The 20,778-nt window shown below is 40.1% G+C and overlaps 1 protein-coding gene across 8 annotated transcripts in view; it reads left to right on the top strand.

Moving 5' to 3' along the window:
* Positions 1-20,778, top strand: part of LOC110165553 (microtubule-associated protein 4) — a 171,525-nt gene that overhangs the window by 135,446 nt on the left and 15,301 nt on the right. For 7 of the 8 annotated variants that reach the window (XM_055150708.1, XM_055150711.1, XM_055150712.1 and 4 more), the window contains 6 exons: positions 5,140-6,161; positions 7,204-7,521; positions 10,450-10,606; positions 11,634-11,696; positions 16,928-17,259; positions 18,528-18,584. In XM_055150708.1, coding sequence (XP_055006683.1) covers positions 5,140-6,161; positions 7,204-7,521; positions 10,450-10,606; positions 11,634-11,696; positions 16,928-17,259; positions 18,528-18,584 — 1,949 coding nt within the window. The remainder of the gene's footprint in view (positions 1-5,139; positions 6,162-7,203; positions 7,522-10,449; positions 10,607-11,633; positions 11,697-16,927; positions 17,260-18,527; positions 18,585-20,778) is intronic. The other variant, XM_055150709.1, reaches the window with a different exon arrangement.

Raw genomic sequence — 20,778 nt, 5'->3', positions numbered from 1 at the left:
ATATGAATGGACATATATTCTAGCCTCTTAGCGTTTTGGCGGTGAATTACTTCGCGGTGCATAGACCTACATCAGTGTATTAGCGTTTTCAGGCATCCACACAGTGATAGATCAGATCTGTACTCAGATGAATTTGTGGGAGCTGGCGGCACCAGATCGTTCCGTCTCTGGAGCTGTTTTCAATCAGATTAGTGTGGACGAACACTGCATCCACAACAAAAATGACTCGAATACGCACTAGTGTGAATGGGGCCTTAGGACAATAAACTAGTTTAGTCTTCTTTGCTACTACTGACAGCAGGGATGGACAGATATGGATTATCTGTCCATCTGATTATTATTATTGACTGATACCAATATTTGGCCTTCCGATGTGGCCAACCAATATTTAACTGATGTTTACCGATGCCAATATTTAGCTTTTAAAGTCCATAGGGACTCCCACAAATTGATCTTACATTAAAGTATCCATCCATCCATTTTCTTCCGGGTCGTGGGTGTAGTAGTCTAAGCAGGGACTCCTGGACTTCCTTCACCCTGGACACCCTGGACACCCTGGACACCCTGGACACCCTGGACACCCTGGACACCGCTCCTTCGGGTGGACCCCAAGGCGTTCCCAGGCCAACCGAGAGACATAGACTCTCCAGTGTGTCCTGGGTCTTGCCGTTAAAGTAAAGATCTCAAATTAACTTTGTAACTTTTTGTAAAAATAATAACAAAATGTTTTACTGGGATATGAAATTATTTGTTTCATTGTGTCACATAACATTTTATTGTGCCATAACTCTCTTGTAGTCCCATTTTGTCTCATTAGTCTGTTGGAAAATGGCACACAGAAAGATATATAAAAAGCCAACATAAGCTACATATTCACTTTCAAATTGGCAGATATTTTTCTTACAAATACCACTTGGGGAAGGGCAATATGGCCAAAACAACTTTTTTTTTCCTCCTCTTTTGGATCAATCATGATTTTAGTTTCAATTGTGTTATTATTTTAATTAAAAGCTAACAAATATGACTGTTAATCTGAACTTCTTGAACAAAATAAGAGCCAGTTGACACAAAAAGTCACATTTCTCTGCTCCAAACCTCATGTTTTACTGACAAAGGGTTGGCTGTAGACCTCTTGATTAAAACTACCAAAGCTGATCATTGACCTTCTGGAACAATTGGATTTTGATTGGATTCAGATTTGCGTAATTGGACAACATCGTGTGGTTGCAACACGGTGTTCCTATTACACATACTGTAGACACATGAACGTGGACCATCTGCCTAAAGAATATGCTTAAAGCTTTATTTGAACACTTTAGTCCAAAGAAGGTGCTGCAAAAAGGCACTGCTTTGTTATTCATTTTGTAATAAAACAAGATCAAGGGTGAGTTTGTACCAAAGCTGCACGATTTTAGAAAAATAATTGAGATTTTTGTGTCTAACAGTGAGATTACGAGTTGAGATTTGTGATTAGATAGCAGCATTCTCTTCAAAGTTTAATGACAGGAGCATTTAACATTTGAGAAACCTAAGAATGAAATCTGAACTGATAAACTACAAGAATTATCAGCATTTCAGTACAGCATTTGCGCTGGTCTGAACTAGAGTTAGCAACTTTTTATAAGGTAAGAGGATATTTATTTACTTGCAGAAGAAATTACAGTACTTAAATATTTATGACCAAAGTCATCAAAGTGTGATTATTTTTACAGCCCTAGTAGTAGTTGTTGTACTTAATTCTTGTTTATTTGGGGTAAAATTACCAAAATCAGCCCAAAATATCAGCCCCAAAATATCGACAGAGCTTCTTGACCATCGTAGTTTTTGTTTTGTTTTTTAATCGGTGTCTTAGACTTAGACAAACTTTATTGATCCACAAGGGAAATTATTTGGACACAGTAGCTCACACATCACAATATAATATAATAACAAAAAGGAAAAAATGGGAATGGTAATGATAAACTCTAAATAAGTAGCAAAAAAGACAAATAAGACATTATTATGAAAATGTATGAGTCAAAATAAAATGGATGAATAGGTAATACAATATAAAATCTTACCTATATAAAAGAGGTCATGATCAGCATGTCAGCATCGGCCATGAGAAAATATAAATCAGTCAAGCTCCAGTTCCAACGTTAGTTTAAAGCCGACCTACTCTGTATAATACATTTTTCAGAGCTTTGAAACATTTTGTAGTTGTTTCCTTCATCATTTACTCACCCAAAGTTGTATTTGGAGTGATCTGAGTCATTTTTAATTGCTTATTTTCAGCACGGCATGTTGTTGATTAACTCCTGTTTTCCCCTCCACCAGTACATGCCCACTGTGGCGTTCGCACTTCATTCTCCAATTGCATTTTGTTAATTGTTTTGTTATGGCAACGTCAGCTCCCATTGGGCACCACAGTTTTCTAACGAGGAGGTCAGGGAGCTTGTTTTAGAACATTGCAATTTAAAACATTTAAATTAAAACATAATGATCCACAGGTATCATAGATTACCGTATTTCCCGGGCTATAGGGCGCACTCTTAAGCCTCTAACCCCATCAAAAAAATGACCCCTCAAGCCCCGCAATCCAGAGCACCCAATACACGAATCCACTCGGGTGTCCCAGCACGACTTCAGTAAACTACAAAGCCGCACCACCCACAGAAAACACAAACACACACGGAGCAGACAGCGACCGCACGGCAAAACACACCCACAGACACACTCATCACTCCACGCCGATGAGGAACGGAACGGAGGAACGAACCGAAAAAGCTAGCGCAATGTGCCACTTCTAGACAGAAATGAACAACTGAGTCACTGTGAACACGCCGACAATCCGTTGGTCCCAGACAGCACCCTCCCTACACGCCACAACTGAACACAGCCCAGAGTCACCGTGAACGCCACAAACAAACAAAACCACTCACCCATCACACTGTTGGGTTTCCTTTAAAGTCCCGTGCGGTTTATTTGTGAAAAAAGTTAGAAAATAGACCATTTAATGACAGTGCGTCTTATAATCCAGAGCGACTAATAGCCCGGAAAATACGGTATAACTATATAGCAAACACAAGCACAATATGCGTCTTTAAATGGTCTTGTTATACTAGAATTTTTCTTAACCTCAGCACTCTGCAAACACAATTACCAACTTGTAGGACAGGAACGAGCTGTCAGAGGCCTCATCACAGGGAGAGTGGGTGTGGCCTCCCGCGGTGCTCTTAAACAGTACTATTTCCCCTCATCTTTTGTCACCACACAAAAATATCACATTTCTGCCCCAATTAGCACATCACTACGTCCTCTGGAGTCTTGCATTGTTTACCGCTCGTTCATTCACACTCCATTCTCTCTCTCGCTTCCGTTCTATCCCTTTTGTCTTGTCACTAAATTGTCAGCTTTGTATGTAGGTCAGCACAGATGTGTGTTGTTTTGCTTTACATTAGTAACGCGCAAGTGAACCAGGTCAATGTAATGAAAATGCGTCTTTATATGCTGTGGTTATGGTAAAGCTGAAAGGGTGATACTCTTGGCCAAGTCTGAAAGGATGCTTGAGGTGAGGTCTATGTGAGAAAAGTGGTTTTGATTATGTGCTCTGTTGTCTACGGTAGATAATGCAAATTTATGTTGATAACTTGCTTCTTTCGTCGTCAAGTTGATTAATCGGCCAATGGTGTCTTAGTCGACCAGAGATTGAAAACCCTAACCCTAACCATAGATTTGGGGGATTTATATGAGGCAACATCAAAGTATGTGGTGAACAGGCTGAAAATTTTGATCTGAATCAAGAGTTTAATCAGTGTTTTTTCAAATAAATACATAAGGATGTAACAATAACCAAAATATTGTGATATCGTATCGTCAAAGTTCTCACAATAACATCGTGGACCATCACAAAGTATCAAATTACAAGTCTCTTTGCTTAAATGAAGAGTCATGGTGCAGCAAGAGCTCAAAAAACAGAGGGAACTACATAGACCATGATCCTTTGCTCCATTTCAGTGCAGACGAGAAGAAGAAATAACAGTTCTAAGCACGTTTAAGTATTAATTCTTTGGTCTTGTCAGTTTTGTTAGGCTCCACAAAATATCACAATAAATATCGTACCGCGAGATGTATATCTTGAAAACCGAGAGATTTGGATATTGTTACATTCCTAATCGTGAGCCTCCCCTCCATATCGTGAGCTTTCCCGTGATATCACAATAAATATCGTACCATGAGGTTCATACCATGAAAATATCATATCGTGAGACTTGGATAAATACAGTTTCAGCACTTTTTCTGCATAAATTATTGCATTTGCATGAATCTCTCTGCAGTTGTGTAAGGTACATTGTTAGATCAGTTTAATAGTTTTGAGAGTTTTTGCTACAACACTGTTTTTAGTTAACTAATCAATTGGCTGGACATGTCTCATTGTTTTTCTTCTCATTCTTTAACAGTGTCTGGTTTTAAACTAGTTTTGTAATATTTAGAGACAGGAAACTCTTTAGAAATGTTTAGAAACTTACCCACTGAACCAGTTTTTTTACGTATGTCATTTCATTATTGTGGAGCAGATGGAAAACTGAGAAACTGGTCACACCAAAACAAACCATTGCATAAGCATATTTGTCATGTCACTTTTAGTTTGCTCAGTGAGTTTAAGTTTACAGCTATATAACTTAGGGCTAGGTGATATAACATTGTGCATTGATCTGTAACTTTTTTTTAAAATTTGATTTTGTTTTATTAATAACAAATAGCTCTTGAATATTCATTTTCTAGGGTTTTCTAGGTTTCATTTTCTATGGATTTATTTATTTTATCAGCAGCACAGCAGTCGCAATACAAGATACATTTTCCATACATAAAAATATGTCCTATTATATTTGTATTTATGCTGGCTTGGCAGTCAGTTGTAATTTTTCAAGTTGTTTTTTGTTTGTTTGTCCAGTGTAAATTTCTAGCTTTGATTAGTTATATTTCAAGGTAGTATCTTAAAGTTTGAATAGTAACGTCAACTTCAACCACCAGAGTCATGGAAAACTTTGAATACCCAAATACAATAAAGATATCATAGTTATCTAGTCTCATATGGGCAACCACTTTATATCTAAGTATTAACTCCACTAATTGTTCTGTTTTTATGTTTGTTTCCAGTTAAAGCCGAGAAAGAGGAAAAGAAGGATGAGATTAAGAAAGATGAGAAAACAGAGGAAAAACTAGAGGACATCTTGAAGATGCCAGAAGCTCCAAGTCCAATCGAGAAAGCTGAGCAAAAGGGTGTAACAGTAGAATTCACAAGCAACGAACCTCCTGCCAAGATGGAAGCAGAACTACCAAAAGCTGAACCATTTGAGACCAAGAAAGAAGAAGCCAAGGAGGTAGAACAAGTCAAGGTTGAGGAGACACCTAAAGTTGAACCAATGCAGGTTGAAGAAAAACCTGAGAAGATGGTGAAGGTAGTGGAACCATCTGAGAACAAAGCTGATCAAGAAGAATTTGAGCATTCACCAATCAAAATGGAGGAGAAAGTGGAGAAGATGGACTTCAACGAAAAGCCTCAAGAACCAATTGAAGAAAAAATTCAGAACAAAACGCCAGAAAAGCTGGCGCAACCCGAAATGAAGGAAGAACTAAAGACTCCGGAACCACAAGTCATGTCCGTCAAGGAACCTAGTGTAGAACCAGCTGAGAAGAAGATAGAACCAGAACCCATTGAAGAGAAGGTAGAACCAAAACCAATTGAGAAGAAGCAAGAGCTAGAACCAACCGAAACAAAGGTAGAACAAAAAGAATTTGAGAAGAAAGTAGAACCAGAACCTATTGAGAAGGAAGCAGAACCAAAACCAACAGAGAAGAAGGCAGAGCCAGAACCAACCGAAACTAAGGTAGAACAAAAAACAGTTGAGAAGGTAGAACCAGAACCAGTTGAGAAGAAGGAGGAACCAGAGACCAAGGTGGAGCAAGCCAAGACAGAAGAGGTAAAGAAGGTTGAAAAGGAGCCTGAGAAGGAGCCTGAGAAGGTTCAAGAGGACACACAAAACAAAGCAGCGCCTGAGAAGAAGACCGTGGACAAGAAGGATGACAAGAAGGCTAAAGCAGATGCAGGCGATAAGGCGAAAAAAGCGAAGCCTGTCACTAACGGAAGCAGCGCGGTGCCAAGCAAAGAGAAGGCCAAGGTAAGAGAGAGCTGGATTTGAACTAAAGTGAAAGTTGCACATGTAAGTAAGGTTCTATGAATCTTGGATGATGTTCTGAAAGGAATGAATGTTCCCTGTACATGTGCTTAATATTGGTGATCGACCACCGTACACAGCAAAAACTGGAGGGTTAAAATTTCAGGATGAAATATTTCATAGTTATTTTTAACATTAAAAGTGTAATTTTAACTATTTGAAAGTTAAATGGGGGTTGAGTTGGAGTTGTTTGCCAGAGTTGATATGTTTGAAGTTAATTCAACTTCCCTTAGTGTTAATTTGGCTCCTCCCACCCACCACTTCAAACTCCCACGAGAGAAGACCAGTTTGAACCAGTTTTGTACATAATTTCATCTTAAATTAACTAAAATAAAGTGTAAAAATAAAATATATCTGTGTGTTGTTTAGCTAAAAATCAGGATAATCCTACAAAGTGTTGTCTGTTTACTCTCAAAACGTGAATGGATAACACTTCCGTTCCTGGTCCAGATTCAAAATTTCTAGAAATTCACCTGGAACTTTGGTCCAGTGTTACTTAATTAACATTTCCAACTTGTTAAATTAACTCCAAAACAGATTGGACTCACATAAACCCTGAGAAAATTTTAAAATAGCTTCTGTGAGAGTCAATTTTAACACTCCACTTGTTGCTGTGTAGAAAGCCCAACATCAGATATCAGCATCGACTCAAAAAATCTTTTTGGACCGTCCCTAAATAAAACTGACATAATGCAGTGTTTATAGAGTGTTTATAGTCCTACATATCACTCTTTTTGCTAAAGCTTCATTTCTGCTTTTTCTGCTTTAAATTGATAAAACTAGAATGCTAAACTAGAGCGTGACATTTTCAAAGATTTTTAATTTTGTCTGCATACAGTTTTAAGCTGCTGTTTATTTTAGCTCATTACTATCATTTGCATAATTCTAATTCCATTGCTGCTAACCCTTGAGACCATGGCATTTGAGTTAATTTGCATTATTCTTTTATGTTGCTTTTTTATTTCCCGGCGGTCCCTCATCCCAGCCCGCTTCTGCCGCTCCAGCCAAACCCGGTATCACAACCAAAACTCGGCCCACCTCCGCCACAGCGCCCCCTACTGGTACAGCCGCAACCAAGAAGCCCACACCCTCCTCCACCACAGACAAAAAGACCCTCACAGCCAGGGCCCCCACAGCAGCTAAGACCACTGCCACCACAGCCAGGCCCACTGCCACCACAGCTAAAGTCCCTAGCACCACCAGGCCCCTCAGTACAACCACAGCCGGGCCCAAGAGACCCCCCAGCACCTCCAGCAGCCGCCCCACATCCACCACGACTGCTGCCAGGGACGTCAAGCCCAAGGTGAGTAAGAAACCAGGCAGACGTGATTGGATATAATGCATTGTTTTAATAAGGCATCTTTTTGTACACTCAAGTTGTCTCAGAGTTTCATGCATTATCCATGCCCCTCCTCATACTGATCTGTTTCTATAGTAGGTAGACTGTCACAACAAATTTTGCCAGTCTGCGGCATTGGCCCCCCCAACCATTTCCAATTACTCACACCAAAACAAAGAAAACAGTAGGGTTAAGAATCTTTAGGGCATAAATGCAAAATATGACTCTAGTGACAGTTCACACCTTCGGCTACTTCAGTGGATTTAACTAAGAACATGCTCTTCTGTAAGCAAATACAGTGTGACTTTCAGTGAAGTTAACTTCTTCCTTCAGACAGATATAACACAGTTATCTTATTTTCCGGGCTATTAGATGCGCTGTTAAGCCTTCAACCCCATCAAAAAACGACTGCACACCCCACAATCCAGAGCGCCCTATACATGAATCCACTCAGGTGTCCCAGCACGACTTCAGTAAACTACAAAGCCGCACCACCCGCAGAACACACAAACACACACGTAGCAGACAGCGACCGCACGGCGAAAAACACCCACAGACACACTCATCACTCCACGCCGACAAGGAACGGAACGGAGGAACGAACCGAAAAAGTGAGTGCAATGTGCCACTTCTAGACACGACTGAACAACTGAGTCACTGTGAACACGCCGACAATCCGTTGAGTCCAGACACACCATCAGTACCTACAACCACGCATCATACAAACTGAACAAACCCTAGAAGTCACCAAAGTGCAACCAGCCAATCTTTCGCAATCCGTAACAGTTTCAGTCTAGTTAAGTAGATCATTTTAAATAGAGCAGGGGTCTCCAACCTTTTTCCTGCGGTGAGCTCCTTTACAAAACAAAAATGCAGGAAAGCTACTCGTTTTAGCAGCCGCAAAAAATTTTGATGATTATAAGAACGAGGGCGAGCTCTTGGGTACAGTTAGGTGCCTGTGAAACATAAATTATTATTATTATTATATTTTTATTTATTTCATTTTTTACAATGAAGATTGGATATTACAGTGGGGGAGGGTAGTGGGAAGGGGGGTTTGGGGAATAAAAAAATGGTCACATTATATGACATCTGCATTAAGTGCACAAAAAATGTTATTCATCAGCACAATGGTATAATTTCGAAATCCTTTGGCGAACTGCTTGGAAAGAGGTGGCGAGCTACTGGTAGCTCCCGAGCTACAGGTTGGAGACCCCTGCAATAGAGTAATAATGGTCCCACATCCTCGCGTGCTGTCACTGTACCTTTTGGCAAGACATTTCAGCCACATCTATTTATATTTGTCACTTAAGACACTTAAGATTTTTTACTAAATTGGTGATCAAGATTATGTATCTCCACCAATGTTATACACAAGGTCAGTTTAGTTCTACCTGTCAGTAAAATCGTTACAGATATATATCTTATGCTCTCTATGCATGACTCCTTTAAGAACACACAACAGTGCCCATGGGTGCTGGGTGAGTCAGTCTGTTCTGTCAAGGCTCAGCTGCATCGTCAGTAGCACCGAGGGGCCACTTCACAATCGCTCCAGGTCTGATGTTAGAATCAGCGTACATTCTGTGACCTGGATTCTACGGTCAAGTCACACAGATCTGGGTAAATGTGATAAACAGCGAGCAGACAGGAACAGGGCGGCATTTGACCCACTTTTCTCTCCATATGTGCTATACATGCTTTGATGATCATGGTAGGTCATTAGTGACATTTTGGGTGAATTGGAGCTGTATTTCAAAAAACAGCTTGTATATGGACACTCACTTAAGAACCTCACATGACAGAACCATCCAAGCTAAGGCTTGTGTCAAGTGTCTTGCTCAATAGCATCAACAACAGGATGCCACATGCCAGTTGCAGGAATCTTACAGTCAGCCTTTAAAGAGCCTGTAACTCTTTTCCGTGTAGCAAAACACTCTTGACCGCTGTGTGCTGTCTATTCTGTATTTTATTATAACGCATTTTAACCTCCAAGAATCAGAAAGTGTGTTGTTAGCATAATACCGTATTTTCCGAGCTATTAGGCGCTCTGGATTATAAGACGCACTGTCATTAAATGGTCTATTTTCAAACTTTTTTCACAAATAAACCGCACCGGACTTTAAAGGAAACCCAACAGTGTGATGGGTTTTGTCTGTTTGGTGCGTTCACGGTGACTCTGGGCTTTGTTCAGTTGTGGCGTGTAGGGAGGGTGCTGTCTGGGACCAACGGATTGTCGGCGTGTTTGCAGTGACTCAGTTGTTCAGTCGTGTCTAGAAGCGGCACATTGCACTCGCTTTTTTGGTTCATTCCTCCGTTCCGTTCCTCATCGGTGTGGAGTGATGAGTGTGTCTGTGGGTGTGTTTGGCTGTGTGGTCGCTGTCTGCTCCGTGTGTGTTTGTGTGTTCTGCAGGTGCTGCAGCTTTGTAGTTTACTGAAGTCGTGCTGGGACACCCTGAGTGGATTCATGTATAGGGCGCTCTGGTTTGCGGGGCGTGCGGTCGTTTTTTGATGGGGTTGGAGGCTTAAGAGCCTGCCTAATAGCCCGGAAAATACGTTAATTGTTGTTAGCATTACTGTCACCAAACTTCTGTTCTGGCTTCTGAAAGGTGAATATTGGAATGCTAGGACGGTGTTAGGAAACTGCTAGCTGTTCAAAATGAACCAACCCTTTGAGTTATGGTTGAAGATTACAACACCTTGGCCACTAGACAATCTTATAGCAAAATTGCTCCTAAGCTTGGAATCAAAATCTCAAATATGACAAAATAAAATAAAAGATCACTAGAAAAGAAAATGAGATAAACTCTTCATTGAAAACATTGCCATTCTTTGCTTTGTGGAGCATAACTTAGAGTCTTTATATATGTGTGTGTATGTGTGTTGTGTGTGCAGACTGTCCCAGAGAAGCGCGCCCCTGTGCCAAAGGCCTCCTCTGATTCAGCCTCTGCAGCCAAAAACGGAGCAGCTCCTGCCCCGAGGAGCACCACCACGACCCGCACTACCACCACTGCACGCCCTGCAGCCTCTACTGCTGCCAGGAAGCCTCTGGGTATGAGACAGTTTTACACTCAGCACAAAGACGAGCTTTTATCGTAGGAAAGAGGCTGTGTGCAGCTGTGTGCAGGTACAGATGGTATAATATGCACAAAAGATAACACAAAAGTGAAAGAGAAGTCCAGAACAAGGCACAGCTCTTGACATGAAACATAATGGACTCATGAGAGAGAAATGCTTTATTGATCTTGAGGGAAATTCAAGTTTTGCTGCAGCAACATTTCCACTGCTTTTCTCAGTGACTTTTGTGTCTCAGTCAAAGTTCTCAGTGAAGTTTAACAGTTGGACTGGTCTGGGAGGGTCAACAGATCTGTGTCAGGGCAGTTTGAGGAGAGGAAGAGCCAAAAGTGTCCCTCCTCTGTGTCCTGCAGCATCACAGCAGTGTCCAGGGGCAACCAGGTGAACACAGGAAAGGCTTTTTCTTACTCCAATCTGTTTTGGTTGATGATGAAATAGTCCAGTCCTCTGAAAGATCTCCCACACACCTTTGCTGCCACATATGATGTAAAGAGCCTGTAGCATCTCAAATGTCCACAGCTAGCTCCTTTTTTCACGGTCTCCATGGATACAGGAAAATGAAATTGCTCATTTCACAAAATCCAACAGTCTTTTATTGTGTCCTTTAAACTGTGAAATGTGGAGTGTGAGACTTCTTGCAATTAAGGATGTTAATCAGTAATTGTGATTATCCAGGTCACAATACAACCATAACAATGACAAACGAAACATGGCCGTTTTACAAGAAAATAAAAGTCATTTCAAGTGGTTTGGTGATAAAAATCTAATTGTGATCCCATCTCTATGACAATCTGCTATTTTGGTGATATGATCATGTCACTGTTGACTGTTGTCTATTTCATGCAGCTGTCTGCTCAAACAAACACTTCCTCCTCCTGTTGATTAGCCTCCGTAAAGCTCTGAGTGACTGACAGCTGGATTTATCTCAATCTAACTCCAAACAGTCTGTTTTCTGCTGTGTAGCCTATAGTCTTATAAATATTGATTTTGTTTTGGTCCCACAGCCTCAAAGACAGAAAGCAAACCTGGGGAGGAGAAGAAGGCCGGCACACTGAGGACATCCACAGGTACAGCCTAAAGACTTCAATACATACTCAAATGTAGTAACTGGGTCCATTCTTCCAACTCAATTATTTAGTGTTCATAAAGCGTAAACGTGTACTCAAGTGTTACTCATAAATTAGTTGCGTAACAGCGTATGACCCAGTTCTGTTTGCTCTCAGGTCAGTGACTATTTGTTCTACATTCTTAAAATAGAAAATCACATATTTACATTGGACTGCAGATGACATGTGTATTAAGAAATTAGGTCGAGTTGTATGTTTATTTATGTTCTGGGATGTTGGTCTTCTATAGATCCTAAGCTGCAGCCCAAGTGTTCTTCTACTTGTATATATTCACTATCATACCTCTGACCAAACTGTCTCATTCTGGACTCTTCTGCTTTATATTTTATTATTTTAAAATCTAAATTCTTAGCTCTACTTCCTTCAGCTATGGCTCCTGCTTTACTTAACTTTTAGTTGTCAATTTGGTGACAATTTTCCAATTTGAGTCAAACGCATGATTCAGCACTGCTCCTTCCTTGGACAGTTTGATAGACACAGAGCAGCTTAAGAGTATCCAGTTATCTATAGCTATCATAATTTGTCTCGCTCAAATTGTTACCATTTTTTTTTCTCTTCTAAAACATCAACTCTGAAGACAAAAAATACAGGAAACAATAAATTAGTTTATCCATCAGGGCATTGGTTTGTACTAGTACTAGCAGAGCAGTGTACAGTAAGTTCATGGGCTCTGACAATGTGTCTTCCACCACAAAATAATAGAAAAATATTTTAGACCTCTACAGGTATGTTCTGAAATGCATGGGATTCTTGTGTTAGTTTAACACTTCAGATTTCAGTCTTTTCTCAAATGTGATGCTGATGGACATGTTTAAAAAGTCGAGCAAAGTGAATGCTGAATCTTAAATCACTCATAAATATAATCATAAGTAGATTTTGGTTGGATAATACTAGTGTTACAACTCGAAAATTGCACCAGTTAAATGTCAGTTTATGAAGAGAAATTATGTAATCCTGGGGAATTACCAATTGTGATGTTAAAAAGAATTTCCAAAGAATAGTGGAAGAATAATGCAACACTGCAAAACTTTCTGGAAGTTGCACATCACCTGCATAATTCAAAATAGAAAGTTAAACCCATACTTCAGACCATTCTCCACAGAGATAGATGCATTTTATCCTGTCATGTGGAATATTATTTTGTTTTTGCTGACTTTTATGTGAAGCACTTTGGTCAGCTGAAGTTGTTTTAAATGTGCTGTCTTGAATTGAATTATTGCCAAAAAAACAACCTGTCCATTTCCTTACACACAGTGAGGATGCATGTTTTTCAATCCCATAAAAATATCCAAAATGAAAAAGCTTGTTTTGGCTAAAGCGTTGCATAACTGTGGCGACTGTGTTGTTGTGAAATGGGCAGTCTAACCTGTCATAAGCACTTTTACCACCACGGTGTGTAGGCATCAGTGTCCAGCCCTGCTTGTTATTGTATCGTGCCTCGTAGCTTTCTTCTTCTTGTTCTGCTGTGACTTCATAAAACCCCGAGAGCCCCGTCAGCACCCACATCCCTCTGTCCCTCGGTGACAATGCGGCTTGTGTGGCTCCACGGGTTTCAGAAGTAAAAAATCCCATGCCGTTAAAGCTCTTGAACGCAGCGCCGTGTGGATTAACATCACCGCGTGCTGACAGGCGCTCTGCTGACAGGCGCTATGGTGACAGGCGCTCCTGCTGACACGACTTGGATCTACCACAGCACACACACGCACACGCACACGCCCAATAGCTCCTCTCAAACAGAAACACAAAACAGGATTCAGGCAATTAAAGGGTTTCAACAGGCGCAGCTCTGGGTGTAAGCAGGACTCAGAGCGGGCTGACACTGCAGAGGGGTGTGAGAGTGCACAGTTTAAGCACCAAACATGCACGTGTCAGTGTAGTGTGGGGTTTAAGCTAACGATTTGTCATGGCTCTTATGTTGTTGGCATCAAGCTACAGAGGAGAAAGTGATGAAAACTCAAGGCACCTCACGTACAGGAAGTTTTAGAAGGGTTAAAGCAGGACAGAAAGATGATTCAAAAGTGCACGGATCACTCTAAATACAATGAAAGTGTGTCTAAATACTTAAACTCCTCCCACAACCACATTTCAAATAGAACTGCTAAACTGGGCAGTACCTGGAGAGGAGGGGGCGGGGTCTGGAGATATAAGGAACAGTGTGATTGGTCAAACAGGTATCCACATTTCAGACTCCGCCCTCGCAGCCAGGGGTTTATAAAACAAAACCAAAAAAAATGTCTGTAATCAGGGAAGTCATGTGTAATGTCATGAAGTACTTGAAATATCAGTGGCCATTGGAGGCAGCACACATTCAGTTTTTGACCACAAAGCTGCAAATGTACCTATTGTAGTTTGCACTTACATAAAAAGTGAGGGACGAGTCAGAGTGTAAAAAGAGAGACAAAGCTGCACACTGACTCCCAAACAACTTTTAATGAACGACAACGTTTGGACAACTCAATATATAACACAAATATACACTGTACATCATATCACATAAGCCATTACCCAAGTCCATCAATCATATGTCATCATCAGGCAAGTCAATTAAATTAGAAATAAATATAACATTATAAGAAGTGTTTAGTTTCATATTCTTGATTCAGTCCACTAGGGGCTGAGCCTGATTCATCGGCCGGTTTCACTTCGTGGAAACTGTCTGACCTCGCAGCATTAGAATTCGTCCGTTTGACAGTAGGCAGATAGTTTTTTTATTTAACCAATCGCTGCTATTTGGTCGTGACTTATGTAGTGTGATGCTAACGGGACTAACATTAAGCTGTTCCCAAATCCCGTAGGAAGAAGGGCAATAACGTCTTTCCTCTTGATAAAATTCACCAAACATTCTCTTTGTTCCGGCTTTAAATCCTCGATCTTGGGAATCGTTGCCAACACAGAATGTATAGCTCTTCACTGATTGACTGGTGCCTGAACTTGCACATCCGGGGTTCTTGAAAACCATTTAGTGTATTCTGATTCCTGACCTAGTCACTGGAGAGAAATGAAATTGAGTGGAGGCACTAGGTGGCACCAGCCTGGCTACTAGGGGCCAGCGTTTTAAAGGAATAAACACTGTATAAAGCAGGGGTCTCCAACCTTTTTCCTCAGGTGAGCTACCTTGACAAAACAAAAATTCCAGAGAGCTACTCATTTTAGTGATCACAGGAAATAAAGTTTAATGTATAGTATATAGTATAAAGTATAATGCTGGGAAATATTTTGGTCGGAGGCAAAAAACACGATAGCGGTCAAACACAGTGCGTAACCTCGTGTATTTATCCCCGATAATGGTAAATTCCTGCTGCATTATCGGATGCACAAATAGAAGCACGGAAGAAGGAAAATGTCTTTTTCGTATTCTGAGTGAAAAGAACCGCTAACGGTGAATTAAATGGCTTTCAAACATCTGCAGAGCAAACGTAGAAGATCCTAACAAACCGTGGACTCCAACAAGTTCAACAACACATCGAGACTCTTGGAGGTTTTCATCTTTTCTGCTGTGAATGGCCCAGGAGTTTCCACCAAGTCATTGTGGATATCGTGTCCAGGTAGTTGGAGATTTTGACCAGAAATTTGGTTTGGTCCACCTTTTGTAAGGGTTGAAAAGGGTGATTTGGCGTCCGTCGATGCTTATGACCAATTTCTGGTCAAATGGTCTTGGGTCCTCTGCTGTTAGAGTGGATAAATAACCGGGATCGATACCCTTTACGTGGTTTCTCGCTCCGTCTGTCATGTTGAATTAGTGTTTATTGCTGCCGACCAAAATAATTCCCAGCATGCAACACGCACTTTTGTCAACAATGAAACTCGCCTATAAGAGCCATGGCAAGACTTAGATGGAGTTACAGTTAGAGAAAACATAAAACATAAACCATTATATAATGAGTGCACAAAGTCAGGCATCAAAATGATAGATTTACAATAATAATAATAAACATTTAATTCATCGCAGTACAGTAGTGTAATTCAGAAATCCTTTGTCGAGCTACTTGAAAGGGAGTGGAGAGCATCTGGTAGCTCCTGAGCCCCCTGGTATAAAGACTTTTTTAGGAGCAGCTTGTTAATATCCCCGCTTCCTCTTCTTGGGAGCGTCACTTGCTCTATCCCAGTATATTTAAGGGAGGAGACGGGTGCTGCACTTCTTTAAAATGCTACAGGCTTTTTTAGGTCTTGGATATCCGAGTCTTTAATGTTCTAGATGTTTTTCCTACATAACCAAGTCCACAGGGGGATTTTAAAAGGTAAACGACATTGTTGGTTGAGCATGTAATTGACCCTTTTTCATAATCTTCCCTTTGGTTGAGTGCGTATAAGTTTTACATACATAAGTAAAATACACATATACATTGTGTACATGACCTGCAGCAGAGTCGAGACTTGGATCGAGTCAGACTTGAGTCACTACTTTTTGGACTTGAGATTTGAATTGATAAAATGGACCAAGACTTGGGACTCGACTTTGACTTTAAGGTCAGTGACTGGGACTTGACTCGGACTTGAGGCCTATGACTTGAGTCGACTTGAGAAGCACTTTTAAATCTGAATTCTTTCTATTCTGACCCTTTATGGTCACACTAAGATCTTGTCAAAACATTTAAAAGGAAAAAATAACTAAATTCATTATTATAACTCTTATATACTCTTATATACTATATATATATATATATATAATATAATATATATATATATATATATATATATATAATATATATATATATATATATATATAAATACTCACAAATATACTAGGATTTAAGTACAATTTATCTTAAAAGTCAAATAAATTGCAAAAATCTATCAATCTATATTTGGTACTTTGGTTTAAAGACTTGAAATGACTTGAAGGTCAAAGCAGACGACTTGGACTTGACTTGGACTTATGGACCAGTGACTCAAGACTTGACTTGGACTCTCCTGTATTTGACTTGGGACTTGACTCGGACTTGAGGTTAAAGTCTTGAGACTTAATTCAGACTTGCAAAACAACGGCTTGGTCCCACCTCAATGAAGTGTTACACCTCTAATTTAATTTACAGTACTTCCTTCTTTCTACGTTGGAAGTTGAAGTCATCACTCCTCTTCCTTTCCTTTGAGAACTATGAAAACTAAATATGTAAATTGTTTCAGATTTTGCACTCCATAAGTCTTGACCTGTAACCCTGTTGTTGGTCCAGCAGATGCAGCCAAACCCAAGCCCACCACCACCCGCACTATCCCCACCTCCAGTGCTCCGACGGCTCGCCCACGCCCCACAGCGGCCAAGCCCAGCACGCCCTCCTCGTCAGTGGGGGAGAAGAAGCCCGCTACCCCCCGGACGCCTCGCCCCACCTCCACCTCCTCCTCCACCACTGCTACCACGGCAACGGCCACCACGCGGAGCACCACCACACGGACCAGCACCACCAGGACCACCGCCACAAGGACCACCACGGCTCCGGACGTCCGCAGCGTGCGCTCCAAAATCGGCTCCACGGACAACATGAAGCACCAGCCTGGAGGAGGGAAGGTGGGTCCTACGGGAGATGTTAGATCATAGTGTAGGAGCTTTCATTTTTAACATTAATCTTCTAAAATGTCATCTCTCAGGTGTCCAGGTACAGTTTATCACACAAGAAAATGCAATTCTGTAAATCCACTTTTTGGAACTTTTATCAGTGTCATAGTCATTTCCTTTACCCACTCAAAATGGATTTAGAGTGATTCCTGCATAATATTTATTCTCTTGTATTCAAGGCGTTATTTCTCTGATCTTACGTACTGCATTCTCAAATTGTATGTTCTTAATCTGTGATACACATAGCATTCGGCAGTGTCGTGTAGTCATTTTGGTACAAATGGGAAAAAGATCTGCTGCTCACTGCTGTGATCTGCAGCAATCCATCAGAGGGGCAGCTGCGCAGTTGTCTTTGTACTGACGACATTTACAGCGACGTTAGCTCCCATTTGGCATATCAATTTTCGAACGCGTAAGTCAGCACAGTTGCTTCTTTTAAAACATCCAAATTATAACAAAATGATCCGCGGGCTCCATCAATTATAATAATAATTATTATTATTAGAACTATGTAGGAGACACAAGCACAATGTGTCTTGTTTAAGAGTGAATACATTTCAGCACTCATCTGAGCACCTTCTTCAGTTCTGATGAGGTTCAAGGTTCAGGGTTCTAATTTCCAAGGCCATTGAACTAATCTAATGTGTGAAGAGTCATATTTTGCATAATCACTCCCGCCTCTAAGGGGAGAAAATATTTGTCCAGTTGACACAATTGATTTTTTTGCAGTGTAATCTGTTTTATCATACAAGAAGGATTTAGTTAAATTAGTTAAAGTTGTATTCTGCCACATTAATTTTATGGGGCTTGTTGGTAGTTACAAACGGCAAGTATGTGATCTAGTTCACAAGCGACTGATCTAAAAGAACAGTGGGACTTCTTGATCTTGTCAGTGCAAATACATCATCACTAATCAAATCAGTACAGAATCTGAAATTAATATTAAAACTGTACATTACCTGGACCATTTTTAACATCAATGACAAACACATTTTTGACTTGATATTATAACATCCATTTTATTTATTTATTTATTTTTTTATATAGACAAGTAGATGGTTATAGCATGCCTCATCTGTCACGCCTTCTCCCTGATCCATCCTGTGCTTACCTCATCATGCTCTGCTTTTGATTTTGAGTTTGTTCTTATTTGTTTCTTTTATCTTTGGTTTTGTTTTTGTATTGTTTGTGTTTTGGTTGATCCGGTGGGCGTGTCCCAGGTGCCGTCAGCTTCACAGAGCAGGGGTGTGGCCTCCAAAGAGCCCAGCCAGGCCAAAGTGAGTCCCCCTCCCTCTCTCCCTCCCTCTCTCCATCCCTCCTTCCACACTCTACCATAATTATGTATATTCATCAACACTGCATCAGCTTCTTCTGTTTGATTTATGGTTTCAATTTTGGTTTTGCTCCTTTTCCATCATTTTTCTACAATTCAGCCCATTTGCTTTTAACCAAAGACATTTTGGGCTGTGGAATTAATCTTATTTAAATTTTATAACTATGAGTATTGCTCTAATCACTTAAAAATGCTGTAAATGAATAGTGGGTTTGAGGAAAAACCATGTGCGTCTTGTACTTTTCCACTTGCAGAGTATATACTGGTATACAAATGTACAGGCCCTGATGCACTGCGTTCTCTAATAATCGTTCTGAACAATTGTGATTTCAATTCAGATTTAAACAATCCTGATTCTTATTTTTAGTTTGTAAAGCTGTAAACCAATAATCCACTAAACTTAGCCCTACTGGAAATATTGACAGAATGATTCATGACTGTGGGTGGGGATATAAAACTGTGCCAAAATATGTCTCTCTCTTCAGGTAAGTGACACGTGTTACTATGAACCATTAACCCTTCTCAACACTAACACGAGTTCAGATGCCTGTAGTCACTAGGGATGCAACGATACTGTTTTCACGATTCGATACACATCTCGATACAGGGGTCACGATATCAGTTTGATTTCAATACCTTTTAAGATGCAAAAAAAAAAATAAAAATCTGCTAATGAGTATAATATAATAATATAATTCATAAATATCATAAAACACGATGATATTAATGAAACATACATACATTACATGAAATACATTACAGTACATCTACTGTAAAGTTCTAGTTTATATGTGAAGTGTTTTAGTTCATTTGGTCCTGTTATTTACAGCATTTTTATTCAGTGAAATAAGAATAGTGCTTTCTCAGGCTATTTTATAATATAGCTAATAATAGATATAATAATATATAGCTACTCTTAATATAGACTGTATTGGAGTTACACTATCAGACTTTTCCTCCTGAGTGTGTCTCTCATCTCGCTGCGTTCACACAGACTCGTGTGTCGGTGCTGCTCTGCCTCGTCTCCAGCAGCAGCAGAGACAGACAGCAGCTCCTCCCACACTGATCAGCTTTTTTTTTTTTTTTTTTTTTAAAACCCACACACACACAGCGCTCTTAACATCTTCTTTCTCGACACTCAAACTATGTTATAGAAATGTCTCAACAGACTAAAAATTATGAGATAGAGTAAGAGAAATAGATCACATATATTGGTGTGTACACAAGCGCATTTGATTAAAGCCGATGTGAAAAGTATTTAAAAGTTCATATCTTTTTCATTCCTGGGTCTATCAATGTAATAATAAAAAGTCTCTGAAAGATAAGACCCTCCTCTGTTGAAATATTTCAGCTGTAAGTCTCTATGGAACTGTTTTCTTGCTGCAGCTGAGGAGGACGCCATGATAACTCTTTTCGTTTCAGACCAAAACAACACAGAGCACATGGAGGGACCCGTGCATCGATCAAACACGTGTATCGAATCATGACACCAGTATCGAACAAGTTGCATCCCTAGTAGTCACTGTGTGTACTCTAAAACTACGGTCTTGCTTTCCAAGGGTGTCTCTGTACTCATTTTATTCTCTTACACATCTTTTTACTAAAATACTGGATAACAGTGTAGAAGGCCCTGTAGCAGTTTGTGCAGTTATACATTATTGAATGAAGTGATTTAAAATCGGCTTTATTGGCTGTTAGCAGCTACTTCGGCATACCTCAGCAGTTTTTCTTCACCCCTTTACTGCTGCATTATTATTAAACAGTACAGTCATTATTTGCATGAAAAACAATATAACGTAATATCCTGTTCTTTCAACTATTATGTTATTTAGTTTGGGGTTTTAATGGATTTGGAAAGTAAGTAAATGACCACACCTCCTCGTCAAAGTCTGATCTCATCTGATCAGAAGCTAAGCAGGGTTGGGTCTGGTTTAGTACTTGGATGGGAGATTGCTGGGAATTCTAGCTTCTACATACTGTTGGTGTGTCCTTAGGCAAGACACATACCCAGTAAACGTGTTCTATATACATCTCTCTACCAAGTTTACTGACAGTATAAGGGGAAATGTAAAAATTGACTGTACAATATATAAAATGGTAAATGGCATCCACAAATAGTCCTTAGGTTTAGCATTAGT

The sequence above is a fragment of the Boleophthalmus pectinirostris genome, unplaced genomic scaffold (assembly GCF_026225935.1).
Source record: "Boleophthalmus pectinirostris isolate CB_2022bp ecotype Guang Dong unplaced genomic scaffold, ASM2622593v1 HiC_scaffold_15, whole genome shotgun sequence".
Taxonomy (NCBI): Eukaryota; Metazoa; Chordata; class Actinopteri; order Gobiiformes; family Gobiidae; genus Boleophthalmus; species Boleophthalmus pectinirostris.
The sequence above is the reverse complement of the archived record's forward strand: the minus strand, read 5'-3'. Positions and strand labels throughout refer to the sequence as shown.